Source organism: Salvelinus fontinalis, chromosome 16 (genome assembly GCF_029448725.1).
Source record: "Salvelinus fontinalis isolate EN_2023a chromosome 16, ASM2944872v1, whole genome shotgun sequence".
In the NCBI taxonomy this organism is placed as follows: Eukaryota; Metazoa; Chordata; class Actinopteri; order Salmoniformes; family Salmonidae; genus Salvelinus; species Salvelinus fontinalis.
In genome coordinates, this window is record NC_074680.1 from 9,744,360 (window position 1) to 9,758,019 (window position 13,660).

The 13,660-nt window shown below is 41.2% G+C and overlaps 2 protein-coding genes across 8 annotated transcripts in view; both read left to right on the top strand.

The window, feature by feature from the left end:
- The first annotated feature begins 1,253 nt into the window (after positions 1-1,253).
- On the top strand, positions 1,254-7,722 carry LOC129813419 (sentrin-specific protease 6-like). Of its 3 annotated transcripts, none has more exons than XM_055865752.1 (19): positions 1,254-1,409; positions 1,769-1,885; positions 1,999-2,151; positions 2,225-2,295; positions 2,389-2,579; positions 2,811-2,984; positions 3,114-3,147; positions 3,492-3,653; positions 3,812-3,999; positions 4,295-4,632; positions 4,725-4,841; positions 4,974-5,096; positions 5,191-5,283; positions 5,475-5,827; positions 5,940-6,007; positions 6,178-6,245; positions 6,494-6,562; positions 6,656-6,806; positions 7,026-7,722. In XM_055865752.1, the coding sequence occupies exons 2-19, from the start codon at positions 1,794-1,796 to the stop codon at positions 7,161-7,163; spliced, it is 2,583 nt and encodes an 860-aa protein (XP_055721727.1). In that variant the 5' UTR covers positions 1,254-1,409; positions 1,769-1,793; the 3' UTR covers positions 7,164-7,722. The 3 variants fall into 3 exon arrangements, with proteins under 3 accessions (XP_055721727.1, XP_055721729.1, XP_055721730.1); XM_055865754.1 differs by having other exon boundaries at positions 4,298-4,632; XM_055865755.1 differs by having other exon boundaries at positions 7,020-7,104.
- A 1,117-nt stretch (positions 7,723-8,839) lies between these two features.
- Positions 8,840-13,660, top strand: part of LOC129812612 (unconventional myosin-VI-like) — an 81,645-nt gene continuing 76,824 nt past the window's right edge. For 4 of the 5 annotated variants that reach the window (XM_055864317.1, XM_055864318.1, XM_055864319.1 and 1 more), the window contains exon 1: positions 8,841-9,032. The gene's annotated coding sequence lies outside the window, so the exon portion shown is untranslated. Of the gene's footprint in view, positions 9,033-13,660 lie in introns of all 5 variants that reach the window. The other variant, XR_008753033.1, reaches the window with a different exon arrangement.

Below are 13,660 nucleotides of genomic sequence, written 5' to 3' on the forward strand. Positions count from 1 at the left end.
TGCAAGCCAGAGACAAAACATTTTTTTTGTCTGACGCAACTTTTGTGTCAATGAATTGAAGTTAAACATCGCCAAATGCGTCAATTTAATTAAATGTGCAAAAAAAGCATAGTGTCTAAGTCTTTTAATGAATCCCAACAGATCGCAAAGCAGGGAATCCCCATTCCCCACTGAGTTAATTTTTGGAAGTGTCAAATTCACGTTCTCATCCATAAATGCATATCAAGTACAAGCGTGCTGCCCAGCAGCTCACATCAGCAGGATGGATGGGCGTCTAACGTGGATCGCTAGAATAATGAGTATGATCACATTTCCTCAATTTAAATATTAGGCCTATAGGGACACCTATAAATTTGGAAGCCAAGCACGAGTGATCACTGTAATCTCAATATCGTCTAGGCATGGTGTTAAAATGTCATCACGCCGAGAATAAAAAACACCAGGCTTCTGTCATAGACTTAATTTAATAAAAAAAGTAAAGAATTACAGGGGGTAGTTTAGAGAAATGAATCCCTTGCAAAACTTCCTCTGGAATAAGGCACATGCTTGGATAATAATTACATAACCAACATCTCTAGTACAGTGGTGGAAAAAGTACCCAATTTGTCATTCTTGAGTAAAAGTAAATATACTTTAATAGAAAATGACTCAAGTAAAAGTTAAAGTCACCCAGTAAAATACTACTTGAGTAAAAGTTTTAAAGTATTTTTTTAAACACTTAAGTATCAAAAGTAAATGTAATTGCTAAAATATACTTAAGTATCAAAAGTGAAAATAAATGTATAAATAATTTAAAATTCCTTATATTAAGCAAACCAGACGGCACAATATTCTTGTTTTTTAAATTTCCAACACTTAGACATAATTTACAAACAAAGCATGTGTGTTTAATGAGTCCACCAGATCATAGGCAGTATCTGATCTGGCGGACTCACTAAACACAAAATGCTTCGTTTGTAAATAACCTCTAAGTGTTGTAGTGTCCCTGGCTATCTGTAAATAAATTTAAAAAACAAGACAATTGTGCCGTATGGTTTGCTTAATATAATGAATTTTAAATTATTTATACTTTTACTTTTGATATTTAAGTATATTTGGGCGCTCATTGTTACAATGTGATGAACAGGCATATGAGGCGCTGATAGGCTCAGCCTCCAATCAATGTTGAACGTTGACATTTTGATGACACCACGGATAGGTGGTTATAGGTGGGCGTGCGAATAATTTCGGTCATCTTCAGAATTGCAGACATGTTCTGTGAAAAACAAGGCTAGTGTTTTGCTAGATTAATGAAACGTTCCATTAACCAACCATAATAGCTGTGTATGCAATCAGTTCAAATCAAGCTAGCGAGCGAACTGATTAGCTGGCTAAATTAGCTACGACATTTGCGTTAGCTTACTATCAAGGTTTGTTTATCCAGTTCAGAAGATGTTTTGCGTTTCAATTCACATAACATTCGTCTACTCTCCACCAGTTTAGTTAATATTGCGAAGAGAGTGGTTGTTCATTTTTTTGTGTGTCTGAAAATAACTAACTAACATAGTACCGAATGAAAGAAGAAAGCTAGCTAAAGCTAACCCTTGCAAGTTGGACCTCGGTGACAGTGAAAAATATTGATGTTTTTCCAATGAATATATGTTTACCTGACTTTGGTAGCAACCCAGCAATGTAGTTCTCATGCTTCGTGTTGTGGGTCGGCTAATTAATGGATGGGTGACTAATGGATTTGGATTTCCTCAATTTGATATGTTTTATTTTCCAACAGTTTTACCTGCACTGCTGACTGACAAATGAAAAAACGTTGTGCAAATAAACATTTGAAAAGATCTCTCAAAGGAAATGCCATTGGACTCAATATGTTGGGAGTTGGCAAGATGCCTAGGTATGTGTTTCTATGAAGTTTAGTTTGCTTAGCTACAAACTCATTAATGTTTAACAATTATCTTTTGCTTTTGAAAATCCACATCTTTTAAAACTCACTTTTTGTCACCACAGCTCTCAAAATGAAGCAGTGCATTTCAGCACAGTCCTCAACCACAGTGACTACTTCATTCTGAGCCAGACACCCTCTCCAGGAGTGGTTGTCCAAGGCAGCATCTTCCAACATGCGTTTACCCCTGCTTTAGTGCTTCAGAATAATGCCCAAAGGTGAGGTATCCCTTATTTAAAAGGTAATGAAGGATTTTAAACATTTGTCACTCATGTCTGGAATGCATTATAGGATTGATGGCACACTATGTCTTCAAACAGAAGAATCGCCCAAGAAAAATCCTTCTCTCCTACAACCTGCAGGTAAATGGTTATTCACTTGACTGCCATTTCATAAGAATCCTACTGTACAGAGTAAATCCAATCCTTGACATAATGCTTATTGTTTTTATGTAGTTGTGTTGTCAAGTGATGACAAGGAAGAGACCTCAGTCTGTTCTGGTACGCCAATGTCAGGGACTAGTCACTCTTCACCAACGTCCTCTGGTGGCAGTTTGGAGACAGTCGCTGATGACGATGACTTCACAAGCAATTACTTTACCAACTCCAAAACCAGACTACCAAGGAAGAAGCGAATGAAAGACCCGGTATCAGAAACACTCAATGCTGTGTAGCTGTAGTCTGTCAGTGATCAAAGGTCAATTGGATTCTTGATAAGAATCTTGACTAGTAAAACGATGTAGGTCACTCAAATGTGACATGTCCCTTGACTATCTGTACACACCAAATACAACCCTAATGTATGTGATTTTGTTTATACCTATTAACACCATCTTTTATGTCACGGTTTTCATCTTTTTTAATGGTTCCCTTCAAAGTTTGGAAAGTTGGTCCCAGACAAACCCACCACAAAACGGCGAAGAGTCAAACAGAATCATCCCATATCACCTCCTCCTAAAAAGACATCTGCTGACATTTCTGAGAGGATTGATGTGTTCTGCAGATGTGTGAGAGTGGGAACAATGCGCAGGACACCTCCCAAGCATGTCACCGTAAGCTTATCGTTTCAGTATAATATTGAAAACAGTACAGTATTTCAAAATTGAAACTCTTTACCAGTTGAGAAGACAACACTGATATTCCAGTATTCCTCTGACTCAGTTTATTTGACTCTGTTTCAGTTTACAGCAGAGTACATCCAGATCGATGAACAAGGTAAGAAAGAAAGCCCTTCAGTCTGAATTTGTGCCTTATTGGGATAAACCACAGGAGGTTGGTGGCACCTTAATTGGGGAGGACAGGCTCGGTGGTATTGGCTGTAGCGGAATAGGTGGAATGCTATCAAACACATGGTTTCCATGTGTTTGATGCCATTCCATTTACTCCGTTCCAGCAATTATTATGAGCCGACCTCCCCTCAGCAGCCTCCACTGGAATGAACATGTGAGCAGCCAAGAGCTGAAGCTGTTAAAAGTGAGTTATAAATCTGAGGTATGTAGCACACAGACAGTATGTAAAGGTCTTAATACATTTTTCCATCCCTAATCTGTTAATATTAGTGCGGCTATGGTCGTATAGTCTGGCCAGTTGTGCGTGGAGCCATACCCGAAACTTGCCTGCCCTTTTCATCAAGACCACCTCAGGGGAGTCCCAGCGCCTCCGCCTTCTCCTCAAGATGTCCCGAGCCAACGGGGGTGCCTGGTATGACAGCAAGGGCCAACGTGAGTATTACAGAACACTTCTCAAAGAACTGTCCAAGGGAACTCTAATACTGTAGATTTGTCTGTAGATCCTGTTTCCCCAATGTAAATTCAGTTTGCTGACTTAATCAAACTTAATCCCTCGGTCTATATATCTGAAGTTTGTCGTCTTTCGGCAGATCTTGGCGAGAACTACATAATCTTAGTGTTTGAGAATATGCTGTCTGACCTGGAGAAAGTTGAACTGGAGAAGATCTTCAGAGAAATTGGCAGAGCAAATAAAGCTCCTGAGGATTTCACAGTACAGTTGCCATTTGTGGAGGCCAACAGAATACTGATGCATTCCTCCCATCCAACCCCAGAGAAGGTAAGCATGTTGAACATGTAATGTTACTGATGGGGCATGGTGGAAAGTTTAATAAATGAAAATCCATTTACTTATGCACTCTTAGTTGTAGGCATTTAATGGAGCATCATCCACAATTACATAACCTTATGAAGCATCAATGGATTTTATTTGTGTCCTCTGTTTGTTTTCCTCTGCAGCAGGTCCCATTGCATGCCCACCTAAATCTCCTCCTCGCCCAGTTTCATTATTTCTGCACAAGGTATCCCAGGCCATTTTAGGTCCATCTAAACCTCTGACCTCTGATGTGTTTCAGCAGCAGTTTTTGGATTCCATTTGTGGCTCCAGTAAACAGACACCATCTTCCAAGCCTCTTGCCCCAAGATGGATTGCACCTGCCCCACAACTGATCTCTTTTGCCCCACCACGGATCTCTCTTGCCCTACCACAAATCTATTTTGCCCTACCACGGATCTCCCCCCCCCCAGCATGCCTGTCTCCTCCCCCAGCATGCCTGTCTCCTCCCCCAGCATGCCTGTCTCCTCCCCCAGCATGCCTGTCTCCTCCCCCAGCATGCCTGTCTCCTGCCCCAATACAAGTCTTGGATGATGAAATAGTGGAGATTGAATCAACCTTCAAAGGGCCAGTCAAAAGGTGAATGACAATTCCCTTTGTGCTCTTGTTATAGTGAACAATAGACTGCTTCTGCTAACCCCATTGTGATGTTTGGGTTGTCGTCTTGCTAGGATAATACTGTACCCCCCTCATCCAGCCAGAGGGGGGATCTCTGTCACCAATGAAGACCTGCACTGTCTCAACGAGGGAGAGTTCTTGAATGATGTCATCATTGACTTTTACCTGAAGTGAGTGAAGTCTGTAAGATCTGCTTTTACATTGCTCGTAGTGGGTTAACATTGGTGTATGTTCAGTATCTGCATTCCTATGGAATTAAGTTGCTTAATTTTGCTTTACGTTATACTTCATTGTTTGTCAAGGTACTTGGTCTCTGCAATGCTGAAAGAGGAGGATGCCAACAGGAGTCACATGTTCAGCTCCTTCTTTTACAAGCGCCTCACCCAGACAGAGCAGAGAAAGACCCCATGCTCTGAGGACCTACCGTAAGTACTGTAGTATGCCGACTGTACTTAACCAGTGCCCAATAGGTTCCAGCTCTGTGGGACAATTAAACTCAACCTCAACCGTTCATTCCAGTGTGAAGAAAAGGAGACACAACCGAGTGAGAACATGGACCAGGAATGTTGACCTCTTCCAGAAGGACTTCATCTTTGTCCCCATAAATGAATCGTGAGTCCATCCTCTCGTGCATACTATTACAGTATATACTCTGTCATAAATTGTCATGATATTGCTTTGCATCTTATTTAAGGTATGCTTTCCTCCCAAATGTCAAGTTCCCTTATGTTTTAGTTTAGTTTACCTGAGTCACCTTCTCAACTCTTCTTTCCATCCATGTCAAAACACCCTCTTCTCCTCAGGGCACACTGGTTCCTGGCGGTCATCTGCTTCCCTGGCCTAGAGGACCTCCAGCAGGAGCCCCTGTCTCCAGACTCCCCATTCCCAGCCTGGCTGGAGGAAGCGGAGAGCAGCTTGGACAAGTGCTTCCTGATGGACTACACCTCCCCCAATCCCATGTCCCTTTTCTTCAGCCCCCCGGGCAGCAGCACCAGGGGTCAGCCAGGCCCAGAAGCCCCAGACTGCGACCTCACCATAGGGGTGAGGCTGTGTGTGTGCTCAAACGGTGGGGGCGGAGAGGAGCTGGAGCTCAGTGTGAGCCCCACCACCACAGGGGTCCATGGTCTAGGTCTGATGAAGAAGCAGCTCCTCTCAGGTGAGTGAGGAGAGAGAATAGTCTAGTTTATCGTTAACTGCGTTATAAATGGAATTGCATTTAGTCATGACCGCTCAACTGCTGAATTGGGAGCATGTGAACTATGTTTTAGATGATTGCAACGGATATGAAATAGAAAAGGATATCTTTGCCTTTTCTCCTGTTCAGGATTCAAATCAGGTAATGGATCAGTATATATATTTTGTGTGACACCATATTCTGTTTTTGACATTAGTTTTTTTGACAGTCTACTACTATCAAAAGGGGTGATTAGAGAATGTGTCTTTCAGGCCATTCTATCAAGTATGTTACGTCTGAATTTGACACTAAAAATCTTTCTCCCTATCAAGGACCAGTGCAATGAGAGTGACCAGCAGGACAGTGTCGATATCTCCTCCCAACCCACTACCTGTAAACAGTAAGTTCCATGGGCTGGGGTTTTAACACACTCCTTTACCTTACAGCTGCCTTGTAGACTATTGTAGTTCTCACACTAGTTGAACATTTATTATTCCTGCAAGAAAATGTTATTCACGCATGGCACCAGAATCATTCTTTGTATGTACCATAAACTGATAAGATTTGCAATGTCCTCATGGTGAGCAATACCTTGAATTATCACAGACTGTCTGATCATATCAAATCTTTTGCTTTTTCCTCAAACAGACCTTGTATCCTGATCATGGATTCCCTAGGAGGCCATGTGAGATCGGGGGTCGTGAAGATCCTGCAAGAGTAAGATTTTATCTACTATTTATCCACCTATCAGGTTAGCAACACCTTTTTGACTGTAGTACGGACTGAGTTTGGAAATGTGTGTGAATGCAGATACTTGGAGGTGGAGTGGGAGGTGAGGAAAGGGAGTCTGAGGAGTTTCTCTAAAGATTCGATGAGGGGCTCAAACCCCCAGGTCCCTCAGCAGGACAACTACAGCGACTGTGGCGTTTACCTGCTTCAATATGTGGAGAGCTTTTTCCAGGTGAGGACATAAATTGTTGACTTCAGTACATAAAAATCAATTGGTTAATATAGGATGAATCGGGTCAGTGTTTTTTTTTGTTTTTTTTCTGACCATGATATGATCAGGAAATAAATACTGGTTAGATAACTCCTGGCCCCACGAATGAGACTTGTACCATGCTAATATTTCTGAGATTTCTAAAGAAGTCTTTAAAAATATATATTTTTGGAGATTTAGAATCCCCCAAAAGATTTTGAGCCGCCCATGGACCTGAAGGAATGGTTTCCACTGATGCTGGTGAAGCGCAAGCGAGCAGATATCAGGAAACTCGTCCTCAAAATTCAACATCAACAAGAGGACACAAATGACTCATAACCTCCATTTTAAATGGATATAGTATTCAATAGGATGAAATTCACCATTTTGATTTGGTGGGGTTATTTAGTCTCCCTTGGTTCAATGGACCTGGCTCAGTGACGGTACATTTAGTTCCTTTACCTTACTCTGTATCACATTGTTACTGTGTGTGTATGTATATATATACATACATACATACACACCTCACCTTTTAATTTTAAGGCATAATCTTTTTTCATGGCTGCGCTTGTGACTAAGCATCTGTGTTTTGCAATGTTTATTGGTTGATAGGATGGTGATATGATTCTTCCCTTAGTTGTCGCATCACAGATTAAAATAGCATAAATCGAGAATTTCTGTGAAAATGTAGCTTTGTTCTATAAAGGGTTCCGGTTTATTCTTAATGTCCTGTTATGCTTGAAAATGTAATGTCAGAGACATGAGACTGTTGTAATACATTGTTTTGTACATTTTTGAATGTCTCTAGGTTCTCATAGTACTTGCATTATTTGTGAGGGGCACTTCGTTGGATTGCCCATCTGATAAGCGAGCAGCCTAGCATTGTTCAATTTCATTTGAAGTAGAAGAAAGTGAAAAATAAATAAATGTTTAAGTACCAATTCTTGTTTGGTGGTCCTTTTTATAAAGCAGTTATTTTAAGGACCGGGTAGTTGCCTATGCAAAAGCAAGACTGTAGGAAATTAACAGCCCTATCGACCAACCCACTTTAGGAGAGATATTGATTTAACTGCAGTTTCATCATGTGCTCTGCCTTGTTCCTTGTTTACGCCCATCTCCGGCTGTGGGATTCCCCTTGCATGGTGGTCTGTTGTCTCAACAGAGCTGACGGGAGCTCAGCCTCAGATGTACTGCTCTATTAATCTGATTAAATTGTCCTCTGTTCCATTGGCTCAGCCTCAGCTTTCCAGTTGTCATAGTCCCTCCCTTAAACAAAAGCTTTCCTATCCTTCTATCCTCAGTCTCGAATTGGCTCATTTGACTCATCCACTATTCCTCAGGTTGTCAATGAGATGTTCTCACTGATCCCAATCAATTATATGGTTGAATAAAGGTTAATTCCTTCAATGGTTCACCCTTGTGGTCAGTTACCCAGAAAACTACTGTTTGACTGGCATTGTGTGCAGTTGCGGTCTTTGACATAGAGGACAGGATTATAACATGAACAAAGAAAGTAAAAATGTAATGTCACGTTTAAATGCGTTCTCCCTGTGGGAAATGTGATACAATGGGTATCATATGTCCTAATTAGATCTACAAACCCATTATAGACTTCAATGGGGGATATGTTGTCTTCAGGTGATGTCTTAAAGTGTTAAATTACCAGCCTCTCAAATATTTATGAGCCTGAAGTAGCATTTTTACACACCTTTTATTGAAACCATTGTGATGTATGCTAATTTGCAACTATCATCTGCCCTCTGTACTTTTCCCCATGATCATCTGGGGGAAAGGGGAAACAATATGATTTAAAAGCAATCCTGTAGCTATAAACATTAAACAAGGACAAATACATTACTTTTATCTGTATCAAGTGAGAATCAATATCCTTCGACAATATAGTACATACGAATGCAGATTATCAAATTACGCTGCAACTACAACTTCTCGACCTTTATGCTACAGGTATCATTATGATGACGGTTACTGTTCCTGGAAAGAAGCGCATTCCCAGTGACGTCATGTCTGCCTCCCAGGTGGACTTCAGTCTGCTCAGCTGTGGGTAGGCTGCTGCTGAATTACCGGTCGACAGAGTACCAAAATAAGAGTTCGGATATTGTCAAGAATATTTTGTATGCGGGAATTTTAACCAGTTTTTCGTTGAGCCACATCAAGAATACAGACGTATCGTTTAAGGGATACATTGTTGTAAGTTCCTCTTTAGTATTCTTGCAAACCATTTAGCGAGGTAGCTAGATATAACCTGTAGGCTACACTTGTTAGCTCGTGGCTAGCTAACTGGGAGTGGCTAGCTATGTGATGATGGTGGAGCGAGCGCAGTTTGCAAATACCAATGAGATAGATACTGACTTCGTCAAAATACTGATGTAGCTAAAATTATCATATTAATTTTAATTTCGCGTTGCATTGTCTCAAATGTCTAAGTGGAATTGTCTCACAATGCTGTAGCTACAGAAGCTGCCTAAGCATGCCATTTGCTAATGTTATTATAGGGCTCTAGTTAGCTCATTAACGGTAACTTATAACTATCTAACTCTAGCCTGCCTGCTTTTGTTCGGTAAATGTAGCCATTGTCTTGATTGATACTCCATATTTAGCTAGGTAAATATGTCGACATGTGACTTAAGTTGTCAGGTTAGAATGTAAGTATGTGACATTTCTATTAGACAATAGCTAGTTAATAGTTTTATCCAATGATTGTTTGACAAAGCTATGAAGTAGCTCTTACTGTAACTGTTTATTGACATGATGTGCATGCCATGATTTTTCAATTGCCATGATATAAGCATCACAAAAATATTAGTGGCATAATTCTGGCTTGTTAACAACAGCGGAGTTTAACCATCAAAGTAGCTATGTTCTGAAGGTACACGAAGCCAGGGATCATCAACTAGATTCAGCCGCAGGGTTATTTTTTTCCTGAACGGATGCTCATGGTGCCGGAACATAATTACAAATAATTTGTAGACTGCAAATTGATCGCAAGAAGCCCAAACAGATATAATATTTGACTAATCATTTCAAACCCGCTGTCTGCTAGTTGGGTCATCCTGCATTAGGCTCATTGATAATGTGCTTAATCAATGCTGTCTGTTCTGTATTATAATAATAATAGATTTTGATAGAATACCCGCTAAGAAAAAGACAAGTTACTCTCTGACAAGCCCCGAATGGCCTCCTTTAGGTTGGAGGCTATTGTTGCATTGACCACTGACTCACCAGCACCACTGCACTCTTCCCTACATCCTGTCAGGCTACAGCAGATATCCCAAGGTATTTTCCATATCCTCTCTTCCATAGAGGGAGCAGGAAGCTTAAGGCAGGCAGGAGGTTTGGTGTGTATGTGTGTTCCAGGAAACCCTTCTTAACCTATGAACCTTGGTCTCCCCCATTACTGCACTGGTGTCTTGTTTTCTTCATGAGCTGACTGGGAACCACACCTTACATACTTCAACAGGCCTGACATATCTCAATTCCGTTCAGTCTTAGGAGCCATAAGAGGATTACATGTAGACTCAAAGCTACCCATAATGGGACCTGTATTAAGTGGATGGTTTATTCATGTGATAGTGTCTGTCATGTAGTCAACTATCAAGATGTAATATGCAATGTTATAATGCTGTAGCATAGCATTTCTGATGAACATTGTGCCCATTTTGTGTTTAAAAAAATGCATACCCTCTGCTGCTTTGGTGTTGACAAAATTCTTGCAGACTCCAATCTTTAAACATCAGGAAGGATGTTAGTTATGTGATGTCTTTGTAGTTGTTATTGGTGATATTTCCTGTTGAGGCCATCAAACATGGAAGCAGTGGACTGTGAAATATTGTGCTAAGGACAGAACAAGATGTGTGGGGAAAATCTTGGAATAGATTTCCAAAATAAGAATTACTCTGAACTTATTTGCTGGTGTTTTATGCCGTGGGAACCCTGTCATTTGCCATTTTGCAGCTGCTATAATCCAAAGAGCACACAATAATACCAAAGACAAATATCAGCGTGTAAAGTAGCTCGTTAGTGCAGTGGTGATTTTACAGCTATCAATTTAGGAGTCTACAATCTCAGCATGTTCAACCTGCTGATTGATGTGCCTCACAGAGTAGTGTCTGACATTTGCAACGGCAGATATACTTTTGAGGAGATGGGGAAGTGTTGCCTATGCAACGTCCATGAGCCGTGCGGTGCATTCTGGGCAATTCTGGGACAAGGAACTCTACTTCAAAGAGTGAATGGGAGTCTATTGAGCGCTTTAGCAAGAATTTTGTCAAGAAGTACAACGTTACAAATCTTTTCAGAGATGTGAGAAACTTGCTGTCTGTAATATTGTATAGCTTTGGAATCATGACATTACGAGGAAAATAGGCACATTCCTCGACATTGAGACAGGACAGCTGGAGCCAGCTTAGCAACCGTGTGACGCAGCATGACACCGTGAACGCGATTGGTCGACAGTCTGCTGGGTGGGGCGTTGTATGTTCCTTCATTCATTGGATTCCAATCCCCTTTTTATTTAACCAGGTAAGTTGACTGAGAACACATTCTCATTTACAGCAACGACCTGGGGAATAGTTACTGGGAGAGAAGATGAATGAGCCAATTGTGTGGATGATTAGGTGGCCATGATGTTATGAAGGCCAGATTGGGAATTTAGCCAGGACACCGGGGGTTAACACCTCAACTTTTACGATAAGTGTCATGGGATCTTTAGTGACTACAGAGAATCAGGACACCCATTTAACGTCCCATCCAAAAGACGGCACCCTAAACCGGGCAATGTCCCCAATCACTGCCCTGGGGCATTGGGATATTTTTTTAGACCAGAAAAAGGGTGCCTCCTGTTAAGATAATGGGCACAATGACAACCCAGAGATGGTGCAAGTGGGCCTCCAGCGCCACTTCCAGCAGCATCTGGTCTCCCATCCAAGGACTGACCCTGCTTAGCTTCAGAAGCAAGCCAGCAGTGGGATGCATGGTAGTATGTTGCTGGCCTAAAGAGGCAGACAAATAGGAAAAATGTGCTAGAACCTCCATTTAAAATACACATTTCTTGAGGTAGGAATATTGCAAAAATATGATCAATGGCCAATATTAAAATCTGACATGTATGATGGATGTTTTTGTGATCTAAAAGTTGTATTCATATTAACTTGGAGTGTAATGCGAGCGACTTTATCACAGTGCTGCGTCATACCAGACAAATATCTTCCTGTTTGAACGCTAATAACTCGGATAAACATGAAATGACCCAGGGAATCGATAGCACTTCACTCAGAAATGCACAAAAACAATGTAACATTCAAAATGGGTCAACCTTTTCTTTAACAAGAACTCCATTGTAAAGATAGGATCAGTGTAATATAAAGCCGGGCAATATAACAATACCAGAAGTGAGCAGGGGGCCCTTCACATTTGGTTCTCCTTGTGGTACAGTGGACTTTTTAAGTATACTGTATGTATGTATGGTTGGCATATTATAAAATATTTAAGGGATATCTATATTCGGCATACTTACCTTGTTTGCATAAGCTAGGCTCTATATTTTAGCTACGTAGTTCCAAGATCCCAGTTATGGCTGATTTTATCTCATGGCTTGCTAACCCAACCTTCCCAAGCGCTCTTTCTACAACAGATGTAGGGCAGTGGCCACACCTGTTGTCTTGTCTATTACCCTGTCTTTATTGGTTGGGACTTTGACATGAAGGCAGTATTGAAGTGTAGCCTTTGTTTCCCTTTTTAGGATAATGTTCTCCCCATTGATTGTTCTCATCAATGATAGTGTGTGTTGCAATAAAATGGGGCGTATCTAGTTTGCTGGAAATAAATCTAATCAAATTTATTTGTCACGTGTGTTGAACACAACAGGCGTAGTAGACCTTGCGTAGACCTGATTTTTTTGCCTGTGTCAAACCAACTACAGAACTGACCTAATACGGTCCACATACTCATAGGACCTACATTAGTAGATGTACTGTAGGCCTAAACTTAGTCAGCTTGGGCATGGCGATGAACTCAAAAGCAAACAGGCGTTGTTGATCTAATCACTAAGTGATTGGCCAAGCGTAAGCTGAATAATTAACAAGTGCACTGGAAGAATCTCCCAGGCGTCCATGCTGTATCTGGGTCACCGCCAAACACCCAGCAAGCCCTCTGTCCTGAGAAACCACACACACACACACACACACACACACTGTCTGGTCTGGAAGCTGCTAACTAGGCGAACAATCACTGTGTGATGCTGTACAATGGAACTCTCCAGTCACCCCTCACACAGTGACAGATCAAACCTCTAGGGGCTGGTGTGACGGAGTGTATTTCATGCTCCTGTTCTGACTGCTGTTGTTGGGAGTCCTTGTTATGCCACCATCAACAGCTTGCTTGGCTCCCTCAGTTCACCCACTAAAAGCATTTTTGAAATATAATTGGTCTCAAAATAGGCCAAATAGTAACTATTTGTAACTAACTTTAGGTGACCAGAAATGGCTAGCTAAACATTTAGCATTAGTCCTTGATTTACAGTGTAATTGCACCATTGTTAGCAGCACTCAATAACTGTTTTGCCAAGCAAAAACTGCACTTCATTATTGATTGTACACTTTCAGTTTGTGAGAGTCCAAGTTTTACTGAAGTCCCCTCTGAAGTCACCACCTTTGGCTCCCCTCTGGTGTCAAAATGACTCAAGCTCTGCTCTTAAGTGGAGAGTCTCTCTGGAGATATACCTAGGTCCTGTTCCCTCTGTATGGCAAATCCACTTTTACAGGATCTTTCAATCAAGGGAATAACAAGATAATGGAATGGAAAACAAGCACACACTAGGG